Below are 25,032 nucleotides of genomic sequence, written 5' to 3'. Positions count from 1 at the left end.
CAGGTGACAAAACTGCAAATGTATTTTTTTTTTTGTCAAAAAGTTTCATTTTTAATGTACTTTTTGGCTACACACTTTTTATGCTACAGGCTTGATAGTTAAATATCAAATTATAATTTTGCTAAAAATTTACACTGTACAGATACACAAGGCAATGTCAAAGAAATGATACAGTCGTGAAACAGGTTCGTTTTCAATGCAACAGCTAGTCTCCCTCAACGCGATGAATGCGGTAAAAGTCTGGAGAAGGAACGGGGAGAAACAGAAGGATGGTTTAAAGGGACACCTGGTCTCTTCTCTGTAGGAATAAAATGATCACAGATGCAGACTTTACCACACACAATGACGTCACACAACGACGTCATCTCACGACAAGCTCAGCAAGGCAGCATTTTGCGTTCTATTGATTCCGTTTTTGACTTTAGTCCGTCGTAAAGTAAAACTGGGCAAACGAAGAAGACGGCGAGTCAGCGATACTGATCGCGGCACGTCGCCATGGCAGCAGACACCAGAACGTCCACGCCGTTAAGCACGCTAACCGAAATATCCAAAGCTGCCGCAAAACTAATTTGCAACGCACACAAATAAAAGTGTCTGACAGGGGAGGTAGGTCAACTATTTCGCCGTCCAGTAGCGTAGCAATCGCAACAGTTCCAATAGGTAATTAAGATCTGCCATTTTTGCACGGAGAGTCCCGTTGCCATAGTTTTTTTGCAGTGCCTGTTATCGACTGACTGAGTTCTTTGGCAGAATGGGCTTGAGTCATGATTGCCATGGTCTGGGTAAAAGAATCTGCCTTTTAAATGGGAACGAGGCCTTTTCAACTCTTTGCTCTCTGAAGCAATCGGCCAGGCCACGGATAGACAGCTGCTCTTTCTTTTTCAGTCCTTTACTATTTGGCTAATCTTCAGTGCATTCAGTCGCTGTATCACTGTTAACGAGTTAACAGTCAAGTCTACATGTAACCTTTCAAACGTGCCTGATGTAAATACCGTTTTGGACATCTGTGTTATCGGACTTTATTTAGATGTGCTTAGAGGCGACTGAATAGGCCTTCAGTGCATTTGAGTCAGAGGATCGAGCTCACTGCTTGCACCCCCGGGACTCAAACAAAATGAGTCGCTTTAAGTTTGATCAGCATGCTGAAAGGTAAAGTGTCCTTCAGAAACAAACGGCGAAATCTCCCAAGAAAGAGAAACATTCTGCAGTAACATCCCAATGCATAAAAGGAAAAAAAAAAATACTCATTTAAAAATAACAGATGGGCTTGTCCAAGGAGACTCAAAGTGCTTACGTAATCTCAACCATCAGACCCATTCACACACTGGAGTTTATCTCCAGGGTCTGGCTCCACTACCTTGCTTCAAGAACGTCACCCCATTTTAGATCACACGTGCAATTCAAACCTTGGAAATGGACCCCTACACCCTCTGGTGATCAATCTGTTTCCCACGCACTCACAATGCAAGAGGGGAGTTTCGCCAGCCATGAACACTACTCTCGCCATGTTTTAATGTAAGGGAACCTGCAATGCATGCTGGGAAGTGCTGAGAGGCGGCACCCGTCGTGTGGGATTCCGCGGGAATAGGCTGGAAGTCTGACACAAGCGCTGATGAGCTCCAAGTTCTCTCGTAGTGGGCAGTAGGTGGGAATCACAAAAATGACGTGCCCGGATGGAGGAACGCCCGATGATGTCATCGTCTAACGCCTGTAACATGAATAACGTCACAATGAGGGGGCGGGGCTCTGGGAGATGACGAGACCGGCGCTCACATCGGAGACGTCCGTAGGAGAATGGCGTCTTCTGCGCCCCGTGACAGGCGGGGGTGTGGGTTTGGGGCATGGGGACATGGGGGCGGGGTGGAGCGAGGCGGCGGGACGGGGCGGGGCGGGGCAGGCAGGGGAGGGGGGCGGGGCCTGGCTTGTGTTTCGGAGCGATCCTCAGACCCTTATCTGGGGGGGCGGGGCTTGTCATGTCTCCGTCTTGGCTCCCGCCAGGGGAATCACGAATACGGTGATGTCATCGCCCGATCCCAGCCGGTCGTTGGGCAGACGCCACCCCCGCTCCTTCAGAACCCCCCGTGACCTCATGAGCAGGTCCTGGGCCGCCAGGGTGTACCTGTGGGGGGCGGAGACAGCAGAAACACAGGTGCAAAAGTAAGTCTGAGTCAGGACATTTCTGCCAGTTTAGCCCTTTTTGCTGAACAAATCAACACATTTCCAGGTTCAGAATCTACTGTCATAATTTTTAGAAGTTAGCTGTGGCAAAATGTTTACGTTCTTTCTGAAATGTTTCTTGCCGCGTCCTCAGATTACCTTTGCATTGGCCAGGAAACAACTTTGTCGACAGTGACATCTAGTGGCGGATAGTGACAAAATGTGCCTCAATGTCCCTAATAATGAACTTAAATAAATTCCACTTAAATGCTGCTCTTGGTGCATAATGACCCATATTACTTTCATGCACGGAATAAAATTATTTACCAATAAATTAAAAAGGTGAACTCATCGTTATCCACAAGCCTCCTGCTATACGCTGATCTGAAAACTAAAGGCCATATCATCACATGCTAAAATGTACCATAATAGACAATCCTATTCAATTTGATAACTCATTTGCATCATTAGGCATAATAAAGATGGACACATTGATACTTTACATGAAAAATAAGCAGTTAGCACCAGTAAATTTCCATAAATGCTTGTTCAACAAAGTTTGCATGCTAGCATGCATTAAATATTAGTCATATGTCTTCAAGGTTTCATGTTCATAAGTTAAAGAAGTTCTTGTGTAACTTGCACTGACCTCATGGGGTCGTTGGGTTCGCATCCGGCCAGGAAGCCCATCACCGCGTCGGCAACCTCCCTGTCTGTGGTGACATCCCATAATCCATCTGTCCCCATGACCAGGACGTCGTCGGGGCCGTGCTTGTAATCCGCAGCGTCGTACACCTTCACCTGTCGAGAGAGGAGGGACAGGAGAGTGGTAAAGAGCTGCCAAATAAAGAATGGAAAATGGAAGAAATAAAATTTAATAAAAACTCTGAAGACACAGAAGAAGGGGACAAAGACAAACCCGAGAACAGTTATACACTGCTAATTAGATTCCTACTGTGCTCATGAAGACCATTCTCATGATGTTTCACCAAAAAAAGAGTTGGTTGTAAGAGCCAGAATGCTACAATATGAGAGTACACTGTGTTCTTTCCTGCGCACGCTAATGGTGGCAGGTGCGTTTACACGGACGTCCAGCAGGGGGCTCACCTCTGGGCAGCAGGACAGGAAGGGCTTGATGTGGATGTTGGAGTTGTACACCTTCAGGTCGTGGTCCCCAAGACCTCGCGTCACTCCGATTGTGGCCATCACCCGAGCCTGCACACACAGACACACACACACACACACACACACGCACAGACACATTTAAGGAGGCGTACATGCCATCTTTTTGGTTTAATTCCTGAAAAAACCCCATCATGAAAGGTTTATCTCCGCCTCACAGAAACCCCATTCTTAAAGAGCAGGGGAGGCCAACCCAGCAGGTCGTAAAGCCACCATAAGATGTGCTTCACACTCAGACCCACAACACGGCCTGTCTTCCTACATGACAGCACACAATCCAGCCAGATAATCTGAGCAGGACAAATAGGACAGGTAGCCCAGGGACTGGAACTGTCCATCACTGTCAAAGACATTTTGTCTTGTCGCTCCCTCTCACTCCCTCTCTCTCTCTCTCTCTCTCTCTCTCCATCCATCCCTATCTCTCTCTCTCCCTTCCTCTCTCTCTCTCGCTCGCTCTTTCCCTTTTCTCTCTCTCTCAAAACCAGACAGCAGCGTATTCTGAGATTCACAGCTTCTCGCCTTAATTACTCAATTACCCAAATAATGACCCACTTTGTGACATTATTCACATTTCCAAAAAAAATATATAATGACTGAAGCCTCAAATATAACCTGCCTAATATTTCCTTTTCTGTACGGCTAAAATTAGCTTTATGCCAGTTTTGACATGAAGCCACAGACCACAACATCCAATCTTCCCACTGCAATAACAAGATAATATACTGCAGAATATTTAATATTTAATATTTTTACAGTTCTAATGCACAACAATTGCATTGTTATTCTCTGTTCTTTAGTTGCAATATTCTACTAATTATATAAATAAAAAAATAAAAAATGAAGATATATAAGTGTTGCATGGCAAAGAAACATATATATAATATAATTACTTTTTTGCCTTCTCCGTATATCAAGGGGAACTTGAGGTCTTCTTCTACAATCGTTTTATAAGCCCTGTAACACCAAGAGGCAAATATACCAAATTATTTAGTTTGACATTTCAAAGAAACACACACACATACACACATAGGGACCCGCATACACACATACATGCACATACTCACACACACACACACACATGTAGAGACACGCATACACACATGCAAGCACACACACACACACACACACACACACACACACAGGTATGTTTTTTACCAGCCAGCCATGGTGTGGTCTCTGAAGAGCATCTTCTTCCCGAGCTCCTTGTGTTGGATTCTGCGAGGAAACTCAATGTGTGTGAACTCATTACCCAGAAGCTCCGGCCTAAGGAAGCCCTGGTGGGACACACAGAGCAGGGGAACGCATTTCAGCAAATTTCACAGAGCACACATGCCATCCAAAGCTCCACATATGATCCTGACATTCAGAATTCCTGAGCCATTACTGCTGTGTTCATGTCTAGGCAGCAAATGGAGTACTTTACAAACTGCCAGCAAAGCTACATCGCTAACAGGTCGCTACACGCAGACGACGAGCTGCGGTTGGATTGGATTGAATTGGATTGGATAATCTTTATTGTCCCTGAGGGGCAATTTGGTTTGCAAACAGTAGTCAACACAACCAATACACATCTTAAAAGACAAAACAAGCAAGCACAACTAGTGCTGCTTGTCGCCCCAACAGGTGCAGCGCCAGAGAGAGAGAGTGACTCCTTTGATTCGACACCAGAGTGTTGCTTTTTAAAAATGTCCCCTGCCCCCCCTCCTTTCCTCCCCTCCCTCCCCTCCGTCCGCTGCCCCCCCTCCCTCCCCTGCCCTCCCCTTCCCTCCCTCCCTCCCTCCCTCCCTTTCTCCGTCCCCTGCCCCCCTGCCCCCCCGCCCTCCCTTCCCTCCCCCCTTCCCTCCCCTGCCCTCCTCTTCCCTCCCTCCCTTTCTCCGTCCCCAGCCCTCCCTCCTCCCCTCCCCTCCCCTTCTCTGATCCTCACAAGATACTGCAGCCGCCGCCTCTCCGTCTCCGGGGTGAACTCGTTGGACATGGGAATGATGTCATCGTTGCGGATGATGATGGCCCTGTGGTGACAGGAGAGGGAACAGTGATGACAGATATCTCAGTCTTCAGCTTGAGATGTCATCCCTCCGACAGGCCTGTGGGAGGTGCTGCAGTACTGCGGCTGGACAGCAGAGGGCGGTGATGCGAGGATCAAAATTATCTGCAGCTCTGGACATACAGGGCTCTCACCAATCGCTTATTTCAATGCCTTGCATCATTTCCTCGCTTCCTTAGCTCCACCCAATGGAGGACACGAGGAAAGGAAGCGAGGATGGAGGAACTGAGAAAACGTGCATCAGGCACATGGAACATTTTTGTTCAGTCAAGTATCAGTTTGAAGCCACGTCAATTACAGGCGTGGCAGATGGGGAGAGGTGGATCCACAGGTCGATCGAAAAGTATTACCGCAAAGGATGCAGTCATGTTTCCTCACTCAAGCGTCCTTCGGGAGCCTCCTAGCTCCTTGAAGGACATTCCAACCATTTAACAGGTTGGAAGGTCCTTAAAGATGGCGGACCTCGATCAATGTCTGGCTCAGTCAAGGACCGAGGAGACAAGGACGGATAAAATAAGGGATTGGAATGAGCCAACAGTCCAACCTGCAGTCAACTTCAAAGATTCTGTAGTCTTCTATGGTACAATGCAATGACCTTAAAAAGCCAGACAACTCCCTAAAAATGTTCACACTACAACTACCATCAGGCATTGAACAGACACCCTAATCCAGAGCCCCTTACACTGATTACATTTTTACATGCAATCCATTTATACAGCTGGATATCTTTGCTCAAGCAATTCAGGCCTGCAATGCGAAGGGACAGTGGCAGTGCCACAGGAGGGAATCAAACCCAGTTCCCTACCGGTTACACTGCACGCCCACCCTACCATTTAAATCTACTTTCAAACCTCTTAGCTCCTGTTCCCTACCGGTTACACTGCACTCCCACCCTACCATTTTCAGTCTACTTTCAAACCACTGAAACCCAATGAGGGGTCATTAGCCACAGCTAAGTAACCTTTTCTGCCCCAACTGCCCCACATCCCTCTTTAGCACTCTCTGACCGACCGCCATTTGAGGGTTTCTCTCCCCACTGGGGAGTTTTTTTTTACTGCATGTGCTTGCTATTTGGGGGTTCAGGCCTTGTTTATTCCATTTTTTGCTCAGTATCTTGCTGTTTTTCTGTGGCTCAGTAAAGTGTCTTTGTGACAGCTCCCTGTAAAAAGCGCTATACAAATAAAATTTAAGTGAATTGATTTTAATTTGATATTATTTTACCTCCCTCCCCCTTATGCACTTGCACTGTCAAAAACACCGAAGTGGCAGGTGCTGCTTTGGTTTGGAAAGGGTTCTCCCACAAGGCAGGGGCTACGAGGGGAATCTGTACCCACTCCTGAGGGCCCTTCTGGATGTCCGAATTAAAAACATCATCTCCGGACGGCATGAATGGGTGCTCCAGTTTGTCCAGCTCTCTGTCGTCTCCATCTGTATATTTGAGCTCATTTGCTCAATGCGTGGGCTATCGCCTAGAAACACCACCTCCGTTTCCTAAGAGAGGCTTTTTGGAGAGATTAATTGGTACGTTTCCCTGAGGCTAAGTGTTAAAATACACGACACACTCTATGCGTCTCTGCTACATATTCTCGCAACAAGGCTAATAATACGACACTTAGCTCCTGTCTTTTGTTAAAGGAAAAAAAAAGAAAAAACACCCCAAGGAAAATTCATTTGCATTGCTAACTCCAAACAACAGGACTCGATTTCATTTCTTTATATATCAACATTTAACAGAAGCTTTTATTCTGAGCACTTTACAGGTTTTTTTTTTAATGTGCAAACAATCCACTTACACAGCCGCACCTTCACTGCGGCAGTTCAGAACCCCGTTCGAGCTCAACGCTCTAATCATAACACCGCACTCCACGCCACGGCCGTTTCACTAATTGCTCAATTATTTTGTGCTTTTCGTAATTCGCTCTGGGTAACGGCTTCTGCTCGGTGACGTTAATGTAGCGCAAGCAAATAAAACATTAAGACCTAAAATATACACTTTGGTACTTTAATACACTGAAGTCATCTGAGCCTGTTTGCAGTGGGAGGGCAAACCCCGTTCCTTCATCTATACCAGACACATCAGCGACTACCTTTACCTCAGTACCTGACTCTCTAACGTCCATTTCACACATTGTAACACTGAAAAACTTGAGAGTTATTTAAAGCCCATTTCAGAACAACAAGGTTAAAGCGCTGCATTTAAAAAAGAGAAAATGGCCCTTGCTGCCCTTTAATCCTATCATAGTGTCATAGGTGTGAAAGAAGTGAAAGGTGTGACACGTGTGACAGGTGTGAAAGGTGTGAAATAGGTGAAAGGTGTGACAGGTGTGACAGGTGTGACAGGTGTGAAAGGTGTGACAGGTGTGATAGGTGTGAAAGGTGTGAAAGGTGTGAAAGGTGTGACAGGTGTGATAGGTGTGAATGGTGTGACAGGTGTGGAAGGTGTGATAGGTGTGAAAGGTGTGAATGGTGTGACAGGTGTGAAAGGTGTGATAGGTGTGAATGGTGTGACAGGTGTGACAGGTTCTCTCTCACCTGCTGTCACCAGCGTTGGCCACGTAGAGTTTCCCCATTAAGTGCACGGCAGCCAGAGCACAGCAGCCGCCCGAGATGTTGAAGGAGGCCTTCTCCTTCTCTATCAGGTCATCCTGCCCGACAACACAAGCAGGAAGTGAGCCGTCAAAAGATGATTGGTCAGTCTTCCCATTTCGCCCTCTGACTTGTAGCAATTACTAATGTGGTAGCTGTCTGTTTGCATATTGGATGTCTATGTTTTCCACCCATGTCTTCAAAATCCCAGGTTATATTTTGATTTATCAGTGCTTATAAGCTATTACATTACATTACAGGCATTAGGCAGACGCTTTTATTCAGAGCGACTTACCATGAGAAGATGAATATTTTCAATGTCGTACACACCATTTAATGCTGAGCAGGAGTGCTACAGACACACTGATTGGCTGAAATGCTGATTACCATCTGTTTGAAGGCATGTGTTAAAAGCACTACAGACACAGTGATTGGCTGAAATGCTGATTACCATCTGTTTTAAGGTGGGATTATGGAGTGGTACAGACACAGTGATTGGCTGAAATGCTGATTACCATCTGTTTTAAGGTGGGATTATGGAGTGGTACAGACACAGTGATTGGCTGAAATGCTGATTACCATCTGCTTGAAGGCGTTCTCGATGGTGCCCATCACCAGGCTCTCCAGGCTGACCACCTTCTCCATGTGAAAGCGGGCGGTGGGGTCCCCGGGGGAGTCGGGGTCCTCCTCCAGCGCGGCCCCCTTCTTCACCTCCAGCTGGAAGGGGCTGCCGTTCTTGGTGAGGCAGATAGGGGGCGCCGCGTCGGGGTTCTCCAGCAGGTGGGCGATGTCACACAGCCGGTCGCGGATCAGCCGGTGCAGCAGCTTGGACGCCATGATGGCGGCGCCCGAGCCCGCGTGCCCGTCGAACACGCCCCAGAAGTGCAGCGGGATGCCCGTGCCGTCCTGGAACACGGAGACGCCGATGAGCTCAACCGGAACCCCAATCCTAACCCTAACCCTAACCCTAATCACAACCATAACCCTAATCATAACCCTAACCATAACCCTAATCATAACCCTAACCATAACCATAACCATAACCATTACCCTAATCATAACCCTAACCATAACCCTAACCCTAACCATAACCCTAACCCTAACTCTAACCCTAACCCTAATCATAACCCTAACCCTAATCATAACCATAACCCTAACCATAACCCTAACCCTAACCCTAATCATAACCATAACCCTAACCATTACCCTAATCATAACCCTAACCATAACCATAACCATTACCCTAATCCTAACCCTAACCGTAAACATAACGCTAACCCTAACCATAACCCTAACCCTAATCATAACCATAACCCTAACCCTAACCCTAACCCTAACCATAACCATAACCATTACCCTAATCATAACCCTAACCCTAACCATAATCAAAACCATAACCCTAACCCTAACCGTAACCATAACCCTAACCCTAATTATAACCCTAACCCTATCCCTAACCCTAACCATAATCATAACCATAACCATAACCCTAACCTTAACCGGCCTAACCATAACCATTAGCATAACCCTAACCCTAACCCTAACCCTAACCCTAACCATAACTCTAACCCTAACTGTGGAGGGTTGCAGTGTCTGCAGATTTAACTCAGGTCCCAGAGGGGCACAGAACCTGCACATTTAACTCCAGTCTAGAAAGTAAATAAACAGTATTCCTTTTTAACCACTACTTGAAATGAACAGAAACTGAAACAAATGATGTAAAAGTTGCGTAACTTTGTTATGGATATGATAAAAGAAAGGAATGACTATCATGACTTGCGATCTACTGAGTCAGTGACGGATTCATTGTTACACAAACAAAAGCGTGCAGGGACACGCATCCTCTTCCCTGCCTGCAGTGCCTTTGTCAGTCACTAGAGGGCGCATCAGTAAGATGCCCAGCCGTGCCTGCTGGCGGCAGGAGAGCCGACGCAGAAAAACCGGAGTCTTCAGCACGGAGAGGCGCGCGCTGAGGGAGCCTCTGCACCGCCATTACCGCCAGGGTTCCGCCGGAGGGCTCAGCGCCACGCCCAAAATTTGCGGGCTTCCAGACGAGCACACAGGGCCACAGCTGTGCTGCTGGCTGGGGGGGTGGGGTGGGTCGGGGGGGGGGGGGACACGGTCAAGAGGCGAGCGTCAAGCTCGTACGGTAGAAGAGCATCTGTCTGCCTGACACTGGGCTGAGAGCCGGGTGGTGCCTTAATGGATGATGTAATTGATTTGGGGGGGGGGGCGGGGGGAGTGGAAGGGAGGGAGGGGGGGAGGGATGGGTCAGCAGCACTGCGTTGCGTAAATACAGCGGGGATTACAGGTTTCGCTGGTATAGCTGATAACATCGCACGGCGGTGAGCACGAGTTGCTAAGGGCAACCCCCAAAGCCGTTTCTAAAAACAGAGCAGCACATTTTTTTTTTTTTTTTTTTTTTACAAAAGGACACTATTTTACAAACTCCCTGATCCACAGCGACCGTCAGTATTTCAGGTATTATACCATGGCAGTTATTCCCTTGGCCAGTGCGGTACCCTGGACTTCAATGGTACAGTTAACGGAAACTACAGTACTCCAGTGGCCTTCACTACCAATGAGATTTGTCCAAATGGCCATCATACACTTATCCTATTGGCTAAGGTATGATACACTGCAGACATGTCGGGAATATTTTTCATAGTGCAGTGCCCTGCTTCATAAATAAAATCAGGGATCAGGACATGTTCTGCTCTATATTTAGAAAGACCCTCCCCTTCCCTCCAGAGTTCCCCGTCCCGCTCAAGCTGATAGCAACGCATCTGACAGATGATTACCGACACAAAGATGATAATCTGCTGCGATAATCTGCTCAGGAACGATTCCACACAAATATGAGCAGTGCTGTGTGAAACCCTGACACACCCAAGCCTAGCTCCTATGCAACTTCAACGTTTAATTAACTCTTTCCAGGATGGACTCTGATTGGTTCTGAGAGCGTTACGGTGAGGTACTTTCACCCTGGACTGCACGTTAGAAACCAACATGTTTCACATAAATGACAGGCTGCTCACTCAAAATCACACGCTAACTAAACCAGAAAATACTGGACTGTAACCAGGGCCTAAAAATATACCTGGCTCGGGTGGGGTGGGTTGGGGGTGAGGTAACGTGGGGTGGGGATGGGGTATTAGGTCGGGGTATGCTATTTTTTCCCTTTAATTTAGTCATTTAATTGAGGATGAATTTTAGGGTGAAAATGCTGTACATAGGCCTCTAGATTAAGCTTAAACTTCAGAAAATATTAAACACCATTCATTCCCTTCCTAAATGAATTGCAACTGACGCTCTCACTAAAGAATGACATTAAATGTCAGGCTTTGGAAATAGACGTGGAAAAAAAATACAGAGGACGTGACCTCTGTGTCCTCAAGGGTAGTTGCATCCCTGCAATGCTACCTCGAAGCTCTCTGCTCTGCTACAGCCGAACACTGGCTGGTGAAAGATCGCTGCAATCCCAAACACGGGCCTACAGTGTGTTACTTATGAGCTGGCGCTGCTGCTGAGGGTTTGTGAAGGAGCTCTCGCTAACGGAAGCGCTAGCTCGGCCCGGCCGATGGGGCCCCCCGGGGGGGAGAAGCGGGCGTTTTTTTTTGGGGCAGCGCCGTCCCCCCACTCTCACCCCGGCGGTGTCGTCCAGCAGGGTGGAGTTGCGCTGTTTGCCGCTGGGCTTCTTGACGAACAGCAGCTCGCAGCTGGCCTGGTCCTCGTTCAGCATGCTCTTCCCCGCGTTGATGACCCTGCGGAACAGCCCAAAAAAAAAAAAACCAAAAAAAAACAAAACAATTAGGCTTTTTTTTAAAGCGCCACCCGGAGTGTGAATTTCCTCGGGGAGCTCCGCTGACGCCTGTGAGCGCCTTCGGCAGCGAAAGAGACATTACCGCAGGCGGTAATGGCCTCTGCCGAGGAGCACAGGGCACGGAATGGCGTGACGACGTGAAGCAGCAGCAGAGGAGCCAGGGAGCTGGGAGTTAACACACGCGCTTAGGAAACAAAGCCCTGCGGGGGGAAAGACGTACGGAGGGATCGCGTACGGAGGGAGGATCACTACAGCAGCTGAGACATACGGGAGAAGTTATTCTAACTCTTGCCTTTACTGTCGAGGAGAGGAGAATGGGGGGGGGGAGGGGGGGCGGGAGTTTCCACGCATCACAAGAGCTGCATCTCTGCCTATTTCGGGCTTATTTCCCCACTAATAACAGACTGTGGCCGCCATCTTGGCTCTTTAAATCATTACCCTTGTAATAAAAAATAAAAAAAACATTACCCTCGCAGTGTCGCAAGCTTAACTCCCTAACCCATACGCTACACTGCCACCCAAACCTGACAAAACTGACTGGGAAGTTATGCAAGATGAGGCTTTGTGACAGAGCTACATTTCATTAGTCAGGGTGCAGAAGCACTCTATATCAGAGTGTGGTGGAGAAATCCTATCTGAAAATGGTCCAGTGTGAGTGCAGGTTTTTGTTTTAGCCCAGCACTACGACACCTGATTCAACTAATGAACTAAATCACGGTCTTCAATAAACACCCTGATTAGCAGAATCGGGTGTCAAGACCGACCGAAAGCAGCACTTCTCTCTCACTGACCGAGCGCAGCTCCACCAACGAAACAACAGCACGCCAGACTTCGAACCACCTACTTCGCCTGACCAGTAGGTGGCGATAACTGCCGCAGCAATTGGACAAAAGACCGTGGTGTGCCCCAAATCCGGATTCGTACACGTGAAGAAGAAAAAAATCCCATCTCGTTTCTGAGAAGATCAATCTGTTAGCAGAACGGAGGGCGGAGCTGCATTAGGGCTGCCGGAATTAACGGAGGAATTAAAAGTATCCGTCTGCAACGGCCAAAAACATGTCCCACAAGCACCTGATGATCAACGTTCCAGTCTTACTGCTATTGTTGTGGGCAATGTTATGGGGCCTCGCCTGCTGTGGCATGAACCGACACGAATGCCAACTTCAATGTGAGATGTGAGAACGGCAAGGTGCCTACAGCACATCAAAATGGCTGCAACGCTGCTGAGCATCAATGTTTGTATTTATGCACTTTTAAAATACACACATTAAAAAATGTATCTTCCTTATTTTGCTAAATAACCTCCTTTTGGTAATTTATATTATTGGTTACTGGATGCCTTTTATTATATTTCTTACAGTGATATTTACCCAAGTGACCACCTCTAAACTTCCCCAAAATATGTACGCACCAAGTCGACCGGCTGTACTCTGACTACACGCCACAAACCACAGAAAAACAGCGCAATGTGATTTGGGAGTGAGTCTCAAATCCCCAAGGTGGAAAATCACAGGGCAGTCCTGGCACAGGCCAGCCACACTGTCTCTGCGTTTTCACCGCGTTTGAAAATAGAGTAATATCTGTCATTCTTTCTTTATTGTTATAAACTACAAAATTACAGCGTGCATTTCCCTTTAATTACCTACTTCATAGATGCTGCTTGCCATGACCGAAGAATTTCATTATTCAGAACGACCCTGTGTTACACTGTGCGCTTGATAAATAAAACATTTTGACTTTGAATTACTTTAGACAAAGATACACACACGGAACTCCAAATATTCATGCAAAGCAGAACCGTATGCCTTTCTTTGACTCTGTATACCGCTGTTGATTATGCGAGAGTAAAACTAACCTATCACAACCAACGGAATGTTCATCATTCGAACAGGTCCTATTCAATGAAGTTGGGCCTTGGAGTTGGACAACACTGAATGCAAGCCGACGGCTACAATGAGCCCCTGTTTGAGCTCGAGTGTTTTCACACACAACAGGAAACTGAGAAAGCGAAACAGCGGCGACGTGTCGTGACGCACCTGTTTCTCGGGGCAACGGTGGAGGGCCCGCGATGGCATGTGACCGAAAGAAATCTTACATTTAACAGGAATACGATTGTCTGAGAGCGCCTGTCAGCCTGTGCGAGGGGGTTTCAAAAGAGGAAGCATTAAGGTCTCCACTTCCTCTTTAGCAGAGTCGAGAGGCTCATCGAACAACAGGAAGATGGACACGGCTGAATTATTCTGGAACCATTACAGTGCACCTTATGGGAAAATGACATTAACATAACCAAAAATAACAAACGATCTGAAATCCAGACTATGAACAACACTTTAACTGTTTGGCCTCCTCTTTTTTTTTTTCAAGCCTACCTCTAACTGAAAACTGATGATCAGACTGTTTGAAAAAACTGCAGGGAAGCATTATGGGTAAATCTGGATCTTCAGGAGAAGCAGAAAGCGTATCATTCCTGTGCCAATGACCCAAGGGAGCGTGTGTGTATGTGCATGTGTGGTGTGTGTGCTTGTGTGTATGTATGTGTGTGTGTGTATGTGCATGTTTGTGTGAATGTGTGGTGTCTGTGCTTGTGTGCCTGAGTGTGCATGGGTGTGTTTGTGCTAGTGTGTGTGTGTGTGTGTGTGTGAATGTGTGTGTGCCTGTGTGTGTGTGCATGTGCGTGCTTGTGTGGGTGTGTGTGTGTCTGTGCTTGTGTGCCTGAGTGTGCATGGGTGTGTTTGTGCTAGTGTGTGTGTGTGTGTGTGTGTGTACATGTGCATGTGCGTGCTTGTGTGTTTACGTGTGTGTGCCTGTGTGTCTGTGTGCATGTGCGCGCTTGTGTGTGTGTGTGTGTGAGAATGTGTGTGCGCATTATTGTGAAATCTCATGTTTGAGCGTTTGCTGGTGTTATCAGAAAGCACAGACGCGTCGCGGCAAGAATTCACACTGTAACGGCCTAATCGCCACACGCACCAGCGCCCAAAAACAGTCACTGTGATGTCACTTCCTATTTCAGATGCACCTCGAGGTTTCCTGCCAGGGTCTGTCTTTAAACTGCACACATTCACTGAAGGCAGACTCTCTACAGTGTGCCTGGAAAGCCTTAATGGTATCTCGCTGTGACAGCAAATCTATTCCGGGTTCACTCTTCAGAGACACTCCCTTACATTGCTGAGATGAAAGTCTCAAACTACCGGCATTTAGTCACTTTGAAATAACTGCAATCCTCCTTCCTTCTTCTGTCGCGAACATCAAGTTTCACAGCAGACAGGCTACACATCATGCCCAATACATACTGAGGTAACGAGCAGGAACATACGCAGGAACATGACAGCGCTTATTTGTAGATACAAGAGCACCTGGGTCTCAAATTCATAATCAACAGGTCCAGAATCCGGTGCTCATTGCACTGAATGTGGACTAAGACTCAATGCTCAATATGCCCAAAGCCAAAGCCTGTGTTAAACTATAGAGGGGCAGATTGCAATGGAAGACTGATATCACTGACTGAGACCAAGGAAGAGGACAGCAAATGAGCCTCTGCTTTGCTGAATGGTATCAGTGCTGGTATCAGTGCTCAAGCACAGAGGGTGTGGCGACTCCTGACCAATCAGGAGCCTCAAATCCAGCGGTCACTGATATGACATCTGGTTTTAACACAGAGCAGTTATCACAAGTGGGAAGGTATGACTGGCTGTGATATCTTTTTTTTGTTCTGTTGCCATTTTGTAATGTATACATTGCAAAGTGTTCTGCATACTTTTTTTTTACTCATGAATGTGAAAACTAATTCCATGGTGACAAGCACAGGGGATGGGCTGGTTCCACCACTCTACGGAGCAGTTAAACCCGTCAGACAGTATAAACCAGGAGAACTGCAGTCTTTGAAAGCCGAAGCTCCATACCCAATGCCACCAGCATCAAAGTAAACAAGCTCAGTCACAGACAAGATCTCAGTTTTACGTGTTTAAAATGATTGTGTTGCACGTTTCGGAATGTGCCAGCCTTGCTATTTTTACATGTTTATGCAGACTGGCTTCCAACGGTTTAAAAAAAAAAATGCTGTCATTCCTGCTTGAGGGGAAGGGCAGCCATTTTGTGTTAGTACACAAAGCAGAAAAATCCCTGGATTGAAAAAAAAATCAGTTGTGTTGAAATACTGATCTATTTTTTTTTTCTCCATAAACTATTACAAGAAAAAACTGTAACGGCCTTTGCAAAAAAAACAAAATGGCTGTCATTACCCATGCCTGGACTTGTTTCAGTTGTGCACAGCACTCGCACTGGAACTAATGAAGAGAAATAATAAAGAGAAAGACACAACAGAGAACTGCCCAGGGCCTCGACGCCAGGTGGCACAGCAAAGCCGGGTAACCCTGGAACCCCGGTGCCAGGGCCTGGACCGTGCCCAGGTGGCACTGATTCACGTCCTGCTCGCCCCGTCAGATGCTTCACTCTCGAAAAGCTCAAAAAGCCCGACTCTTCCAAACTGCAGCAGGCCAGCAGCTGCGCAAACAGCGAAAACAAAGAGGAAACCCGACAGCGCTCTTGGCGAGAAGAGGGCGCGCTCACGCAACCAAACTATCTCTGGTACAGGACGGAACAAAGCGACCGCAGGCGCAGCCCCCACCACAGGGTCCTGCAAAACAACTGAAGTGGAAAACAACGGCCTTTTCAAAAAAAAAAAAAAAAAAAAAGCCACAGACACCGTTTTTGCAGTTGAACAAAACGAAGGGCTCCAGGAGGAAGGAGTAAACATGACCCACTTAGCCAAAAGTCTGCCTAACGTTTCTTACGAGGAGGCCAATGTTGAAGTACAGCAACCCAAAGGGTCCAGAAACGCAGGCTCCCAACAAATGGCAAGCCAGCACCCCGAAACAACTGGGCCCAAAGGCCAGAGACTGGCACAATCCAGAGTAATCTCTCTCTCCGTGTGTATTTAGTATTTTTATTCTTGGATGTAGAATTTGAATTTGGTTATTGGTCGGCACAGCTAACTTTCGCTAGCGATGTGGAGAGACTGATTTTGATTCTGATTTATTTATTTGCACTCATCATATAAAAATTACAAAATAGAACAAATACACCTACTTAAAACAGTACAAAGAGGGCTATTGTAAAAAGTGAGATGCTAAAATGAGAAACAATTTGTAGAGTACTGAGTGCAAGGATTACCCATTAAGCCAGCAATGGCTGGCTCATTTTCAATGGGGTCCAAGACTGGCCTGTTGAAAGAACTAAATATAAAACAAATATACAAATCTTGATCTCTACATTTAAAAATGTCTACAGTATAAAGACGCACACGCGTACGCACGCACACACACACACACAGAGCATCAACAACAACAGTCAACAAGGATCACTGGACGAGGAGAAAGCGCTTCACTCTCTGGTCTGGCAATGCTGTTAGCCACATTGATCACGTTAATCAGTCGAACACACGTATGTTTCTCCCGTAATGTAATCCGCTCTGGATAAGAGTGCCTGCTAAGTGCCTGTAATGTAATGCAATGCCCAGGATGTACCAGACGCACACAGGCTACTGGTTGTCCTGAGCAAAGTGTGTAGCTCTTCTGTAGTTAGCCTGTGGCTTAGCGGATAGCGTTTCGCAAGAATACGCGCGTTCCACCTGCAGTGTGCTCCTTGTGTGGGAGTCACTTGCAATTATAAGTCGAGAACAAAAAAAAGAAAAAAAAAGAAAAGAGGAACCTTTAAGACTATCTGCTGCTGAAATATTGATGTAATATCAGCGAGCAGACAGACACCGGGGAAATCAGGAACCAAGTCCAACGGGCCAGATCAGGAGGCGAGCCACGCTTGGCGTCCATCTTAGATCACGCACAAGACGAATAACTAAGAATAATACATTTCCTAGCTCCACAACCTCACAGTGCTCTCCATCTGCTTTGAGCACCATCCGATCAATACCTGAAAAAAAAAAAAGACTTCCAGATATCTTTGCAGTCACACGTTCTTCACCTTGCAGGGAACTCAAACAGCGATGAATACATTAGTCAAAAATACCGCTCCACCTGCTTCGCGTTTAGGGCACATATACCGCAGCTAACCTGAGTTTGATCTCTGCTCTGCCGAACGGGAGTGACTCATCTGTGGTGTGAAAGGCTCTGTTACACGCCTTTCTTTCTGAAGTGTTTTTATTTTTATTTTTGAATAGGCCAACTGCCAGTACATCCAGTATTTTTTCACATTTTATTCAGGCGGGGGGAGGAAGCCGAGGATGGGATCACAGTACAGAAAGTACCCTGAAAATTGAACTCAATTTATAAAATTGAGCCCCCCCCCAGCAGCACAGGGGGGATTTGTAGACGGGTGAAAAGTCAGCTGCTCTACAGACCGTGCAATATGGTCGCCCCAGTCGTCTGAAACGTTATGACCCCCCTCAATACAGGGAGGACTTTTTTCTTTTTACAATCAATAGTTTTTAGCTGGAGCATATCAACGTTGACCACAGTCAACCCCCCATCCTGCCCTTGATGAAGGCATCAGTTTGAAAAGCTGAGGAAATGGACTCTCATATGTTTAAGTGTCCCTGCTGACCCTTGGCGTCGTCCCCCCCCCCCCACCCCCCCCCCCCAAAAGCACCAATCTCCTCAGTCACCCTTCACGCCTCACTGCATGACTCAGCACTTTTACCAACTTCCCCCCCCCCCAACGCTCAGGAGGCTTGTAATAATGGTTGGACCCAACGATGACTTCAGCTATCGATTTTCTCACTGAGCTTTCGCCCTACACGCTTCGCCTCTCAGAACGCAGCCTCGAAACACGCCCCCCTCCTCCACCCCCTCCCCTGTGCCCCGCCGCCCCTCCCCTCCCCCTGGGGAGGGAGACAAACGGTCAGCACAGGCAGGGCCGCAAAGCTCCACTCGTTTTCACAGGATCAGCCAGGCAGCAGAAACTGCCCCCGCCACACAAATTTAATTACCCCCGGAGGCAGCGGGCAGCCTATGCTGCCTGTCAGGCCGCAAACTGCAAGGTCTTAAAAGGCCAGCCTGGAACCACCAGGGCCGGGGCTGTGAGTTACGCGCATTTGGGCGAAGCCCGAGGACGTTAGCCGCTAAACTACGATGTTCGTTTCTCAGTGCCAGACGTTTCAGCAAATTTACAATTCTGTTTTCCAGTCCTGCCAGTTAAAAGAAGCCTGCATGCCAGGTGAAAGAAGCCAAAACTCAAATTCGAAAAGCTAAATTACCCTTAAATGGTCCGTACTAATGGAAATGTACCGCTTTGGACAACACTTTCAGTTTGATATACGCACAGCATCATCCATGAATTATTCAATGTACTGTTTGAATGTTCCAAAAATAAGTGACAGTACCTGTCTGCACCAGTCACCATTTCAAGTGATAAAACATGTACTGAGAGAGCGCCAGACCAGGATTTGTTGGGAACAACATAATTCACAAATATAATCCAAATATACTCCCAAAACCCGGCAATTTATTTTCATTTCCTGTAGGGGACACAAGTCTCTCAGGAACTGTATATTCTACTATACTGAAAAATAAAAATATTACCACCACAACATGTTTTTGTCATCCAGGACAGTTGTACAATGCAAACAAAAGAAGTAAATACTTGAACTTATTCTCTGCTGGATCTCAGCTGGATGTAAAATAACATGCATAAGGAAATAAGGGTTGCAAAACCACTGATACTGTACTGAGCTTAATCTCACAGATGCTCTGTACCTCCATCAGAGACTCACCTATACCTGTAATTATTTACTTTATTCAATCCATTAATACCACATAGATGTGACTGTTTTTTCAAACTTCTTTTACAACAACGGAACATCGTAATCTCTGAGAGGCACTACTGAGCAGCACCAAAGAGGCACCTACCATCTCTGAGTCATATCTATTTTCTGCACAATTATTTTTTAGAATATTTTAACTGTGAAATTATTCCAACAGGATGTGCCATTTTAACAGCTGAAATGATCATTTTAACCTTTCTCAGTGTAACAGATAATAGGTGTTTGGTGATTAAATAATTTTGTCTCTGGTCCTGCAAGAACATTGCTTCATGTCTATGCTAGTTCTCAAACACCACATTAAATGTCCCTGGTTGTATTTCTCCAAGGTCAGGTTAAATGTCCCTGGTTATGTTTCTCCAAGGTCAGGTTAAATGTCCCTGGTTATGTTTCTCCAAGGTCAGGTTAAATGTCCCTGGTTATGTTTCTCCAAGGTCAGGTTAAATGTCCCTGGTTATATTTCTCCAAGGTCAGGTTAAATGTCCCTGGTTATGTTTCTCCGAGGTCAGGTTAAATGTCCCTGGTTATGTTTCTCCAAGGTCAGGTTAAATGTCCCTGGTTATATTTCCCCAAGGTCAGGTTAAATGTCCCTGATTATATTTCTCCAAGGTCAGGTTAAATGTCCCTGGTTATGTTAAACTCGGGCAAAGTTACAGTCCCTGGTGATGCAGGATATGCAAGGTAGAGCTACAAATACAGGCCCGGGTTCAAAGTCCCTGACTGTTTTTCTAATTCCGGGATACAGGTGCCTGACCGTGTCAGTCAAAGTCCAGGTTACACTGCCCTTCCTTCAACATCTAGAGCGCCAGATTGGAGAAGAAGCCCTGATTCAGCAGTCACAGGCCGGCATTTAATCAGAGAGTGTTTTACGTCAGCCCTGACACATTCCACGGCCTCCACCACCATCTGAGCATAATTTCTGCTGAACAAAATATTGTCAGTTCCAATATCCACACAGCAGGCTTCAGATGGAGGCGCTTATGAAAGGAATAAGAACTTCTCTTTGTTCCACTTATGCTGTTGCTCGTCGGCTGACATTCATTGGACCGTTTCAGAAGACGGCCTTCATGGAAAATAATATGCTTTTAGACAGTTTGGATCACCTGCTCCCTTTCACGAGAGAGCAGCTTCCTGGCTGACAAGGCTTGCGATTTGACCTTGGACATTTGATTAACAAAAAAACTGTCCGAGCACCTGTCCTAAACCCATGGTGACTTACAGCATGCTTACAGGGTGCATCAAGGACGGGCCAATCACAGTCTCACTGTAAAAAATTCAAGGTCGGTTTACTTAAAATAAAAAATTTTTTTAAAAGTAACCTGACTGGAGTTAGGTGAACAGCGAATCTTCAGTTCTTCATCCTTCTTCTGTATGAACTGTATGAAGGAGTATGAAGAACTGAAAATCTGTTGTTCTCCAAACTCAACATTTTTAAGGCAGCCAGGTTACTCGTTACTTTAAAGTAGGGCCACCCTGAATTTTTTCAGTGCTCTTGAAAACCTGTGGAACCTTCACAGTGTATCCTCAACACGATGTTCTGGGATTATATTGCCTGTGTGGAAATGGAGGTGAAAGAGAGTTCCTGCCACCTTGTGCTCTGGGGAGGGTCATTCATACAGTTTCATTGATTTAAAAAAAAAAAAAAAAAAGGTCATTTCACAAGACACTTACGATAAAAAATATACTAGGACATGCAGGCCTAGCGGTGGCTGGTACAACATCTTTCATGGATCACTTCTTTTCTCATTAAAGATGAGCAGCGTCTCAGAGATTCACTGCAGCTCTCCGCTCTCTAAATGACACGTACGACCCTCCGCACGTTAAAAACGGCACAAGCTGTTCTGACCTTGTTACTTCAAAGTACCAGCTCCGGTTTGCTTGACCTATTGCCTGTCTGCTTTCCCCAAAAATGTCAGGAGCTATGCGCTGCAGCCAACCGACATTTTAAGCCATTCCAGCAGATTAATAAGTACCAGTCGCAGGCAATCAGAGACCCACCACTGCTGAACTATCCCAGCACTAATCACCATATATTAGAAACTCACCATGCAGACCTATCCCAGCACTAATCACAAGGTTTTAGAAAATCACCACACTGAACTATCACAGCTCGAATCTCCAGATATCAGAACTATCCCAGCACTAATCACCTGATATTAGAAACTCACCATGCAGATCTATTCAAGCACTAATCACAAGGTTTTAGAAAATCACCACACTGAACTATCACAGCTCGAATCTCCAGATATCAGAACTATCCCAGCACTAATCACCTGATACTAGAAACTCACCATGCAGAACTATTCAAGCACTAATCACCAGATATTGGAACTATCCCAGCACTAATTACCAGCTATCAGAACTATCCCAGCACTAATTACCAGATATCAGAACTGGTGAGAATTGCCCCCACTCTACATACTACTTTCAGATTGCTCTCCCGGTGCCTAGGTGTGTGGAGTGTTAGAATTTGTGGGATTCCGTGCAGGACAGAAGTGATTCACCAGTGTATGGGGTGCTCATCTGCACATGCAGTTCCACTCACATTACAGACAGTGCTCTACACCTTGTGCACTGCGCCAGACTCAAGGTGCAAATCGCACATTTAATTGTAGAACAATTAAAATGCCCCCTATATGTGCCTGCACTTCCAGGTCAGGTCTCCTGTCAGTTCTGGTCCCCTCGCTGGTGGAGTGAACTTCCCATTACAGTCAGAAACCCTGCCCACCATCCAACACAGAATGAAGACACATCTCTTCAGAATGCAAAGTGGCTTCACTGACCCCTGGTAGACATATTTTCTTCCTTTGGATTTCCCTTTGGGACAATTATATGTTATATGTATAGCTGTGTAGTAGTATTTACTTTTGTCGCCCACAGTGCAAACTGTTGGTTGGTCAGGTTAAAAAATACAGGTTAAGATACTCATTGATTATAAATGGGCCTCTGTAACTTCTTGGTGATAGTGCCCTTTTGTAATCCTGAGACACCAATTTAACACTTCCGTATGTTGCTGTGGACTGCCAGGTGACTGTAGTGTCTTCTAATGCAAATAAATTCCATCCAAGTAAACCTCAACCCGCATCAAGGCTCCTGCGCCATGAGCGCAACCACTTTACAATTCGTAGTTCGCGCACCAGCTGACCATCTGAAACTAGCCGCGAGCAAATCACCTGCGCGCGGCCCGGCGGTTTGAACCGCCCGTGGCTCATGCGTGCTGATGAAAGCTAAAGGAGGCGATTTCACAACACCGTTGCAAACCCGCAGTTTTATCCGAGCAGCTGACCTGACCTCAAGTGCTCACGCCCCTACTGAAACCCTAAGTGACAATTCACAGACTGTAGGCCCCCGCGCCAGAACTGGGAAATCTAACTCCTCGCGCAGCGTCAGCAAATAAGAAAACGACGACTCCATTAGTTTATATTGCAATACATAAAAAAAAAAAAATTATATGGGTTTTCATGAAGGGTGTGACATCAGCTAGGTTACAGAGATAGCAGGTGATACCACACACTTACACACCAGGGATGTAATACAGTGAGGCCGATTTTTTATCCATTTAACTGGACAGCCACGCGCCCCAAAGAACACGGACTCTACCGCTGCGTCAATCAACACGTGAGGGCGTGCTTCGGTGTGTCCAACCCTCCCATTTTACCCCTGGGAGTTTCCCGTGAAGCTCTCCAACCAGAAATTCCCATCTCCTAAATTATTCAAGGACTGTAATATTTAATAATAAACTGCTTTAAAGGAACTTGAACCACTTGTAAACGCTGTCAGTCTCCACGTTGAAGCTACAGCAGTTTCTATTCTGGATTTCACAGCATACATATATTGGATTGAAAGAAACTTTACACATACACATAGACTGATGAGCGGGTTTCACGTGGACAAAATGATATAACAGGATGTTTCGTTATTATAGAGCCTAATGTGACGAGGTTCCATAGGCTCTATCCCAGCACAAATAACAAAATACAAAGTGACGTATTAAATAAATATGTCGATTATGTTACAATTTTAATGAATAGACGCAAATCCACAATTCGTATATGTTGAAGCGGAGCTTTCATTGTATAGTGTCATTGTCACGCAAAATGATATGCTGTTCAGTAGGCTATATAGGCCTAGCCTATCATCAACTGGTGCAAAATATAATAATACTGAAGTTACGGTGTGCAACTGTTTATTCATAGTGATAGTGGACATTGGCAAGACCAGTACAGGTGATACATGAACGACACTTCAGACTGAATAGCCATCCTCGTTTATTTTGTGCTGCAGTTAAAACTACAGTGATACATACAGCGTGTTCGGACTCAATTAGCGAGCGGCATGGCTGTCTTTGCGTTTGATCTGTGAACACGGACGTCATCGTCCTAGCACCGGGGGTATATACATTCAAGGACTCCAGATTAATGCAGCCCCACGATAGATACCTGCATCATTCATGATTCTGCGTTAAACTTTCAAACACAAAGCGACGTATACGAGTGCGGTATACACAGCTGCCCGGTTTCTGTAAGCTCGTTTCCTAGTATACGCTTTAATGACATAAAACACGGACGTTTATGTCCACGGCACAAGCAGTAGGCTAATGAGACCCTCAGCGATGGAGACGCTCGACCTCAGCTTTACTGCGTCGCAGTGCATCCGTATTACAGAACGAAGGCGCTGACCAAACGACAATCCACTGGTGCCATTCAAGGATAATGAATGCAACAGACGCTACTATGATGCAAAAACAGCAGAGACTTGAGAAATCCTGTAAATTTCTATGTTGGTAGATTTTGTGTTTGCACCGCAACTCACTCTGCGTATCCCGTCCGCCAGGGCAGCCTGCTGTCCCGTTTCAACGTGAGCACCGGCCGCGATGCGTGTTCCGTGGAGTACTGCAGTAGCTCCGGGGTAAGGTCCAAGAACTCGGGTCGGGTGTACGCGAACCGTGGTGGGAGACCATCCGGACCGCAGTTCTGTGCGTTGCCGCCTGACCCGTGCTGGTGATGGCCGTGCGGTATCATGCCGCCGACCAGAGTGGACATAGCGTTTTTTACCTTGCTTATCATTCTGCTACAATCGCGCGATTCGGACGCTGCCTGCGATATTCATATATGAATACTTCGGCGTGAACTAAATAAACTACAGCAGACAAAAAGCAATGCAGGAAGCGATCGCTCCTGACCCCATGTGACGTTTGACAGACAACGCTTTCCTCTAAAAAAATCTTTCCCACCACTGTACGGATGTGTCGTCCGACTGCCTTTCGCGAAGGCGTTTTCCCTCCCCAACCGTAGTGTCGATGATAAAATGTGCGTCGATGCTCTATCGTCAGCCTATGTAATAACAGTTTTTATACATTGTCATGTTTCTTCTCCGGGTAAATCAGGCTCTACATTTAAAATAATAAATATGACGACTAAACAAATTTACAGACCTATTCGAAGCCTTAAACACTTATGACCGTATTTG

The 25,032-nt window shown here is 46.3% G+C and overlaps 1 protein-coding gene across 1 annotated transcript; it reads right to left on the bottom strand.

Moving 5' to 3' along the window:
- Window positions 1-25,032, bottom strand: ppm1j (protein phosphatase, Mg2+/Mn2+ dependent, 1J). The gene is made up of 10 exons (XM_064305180.1): window positions 24,376-25,032; window positions 11,616-11,733; window positions 8,549-8,875; window positions 7,916-8,028; window positions 5,264-5,348; window positions 4,495-4,613; window positions 4,230-4,293; window positions 3,265-3,372; window positions 2,807-2,958; window positions 1-2,119 (listed from the first exon to the last, which is right to left on the bottom strand). Exons 1-10 carry the CDS (start codon window positions 24,627-24,629, stop codon window positions 1,972-1,974), a joined length of 1,488 nt encoding a protein of 495 aa, XP_064161250.1. The 5' UTR covers window positions 24,630-25,032; the 3' UTR covers window positions 1-1,971.

Source organism: Anguilla rostrata, chromosome 13 (genome assembly GCF_018555375.3).
Source record: "Anguilla rostrata isolate EN2019 chromosome 13, ASM1855537v3, whole genome shotgun sequence".
NCBI lineage: Eukaryota > Metazoa > Chordata > Actinopteri > Anguilliformes > Anguillidae > Anguilla > Anguilla rostrata.
This window is presented reverse-complemented; position numbering and strand designations above follow the sequence as displayed.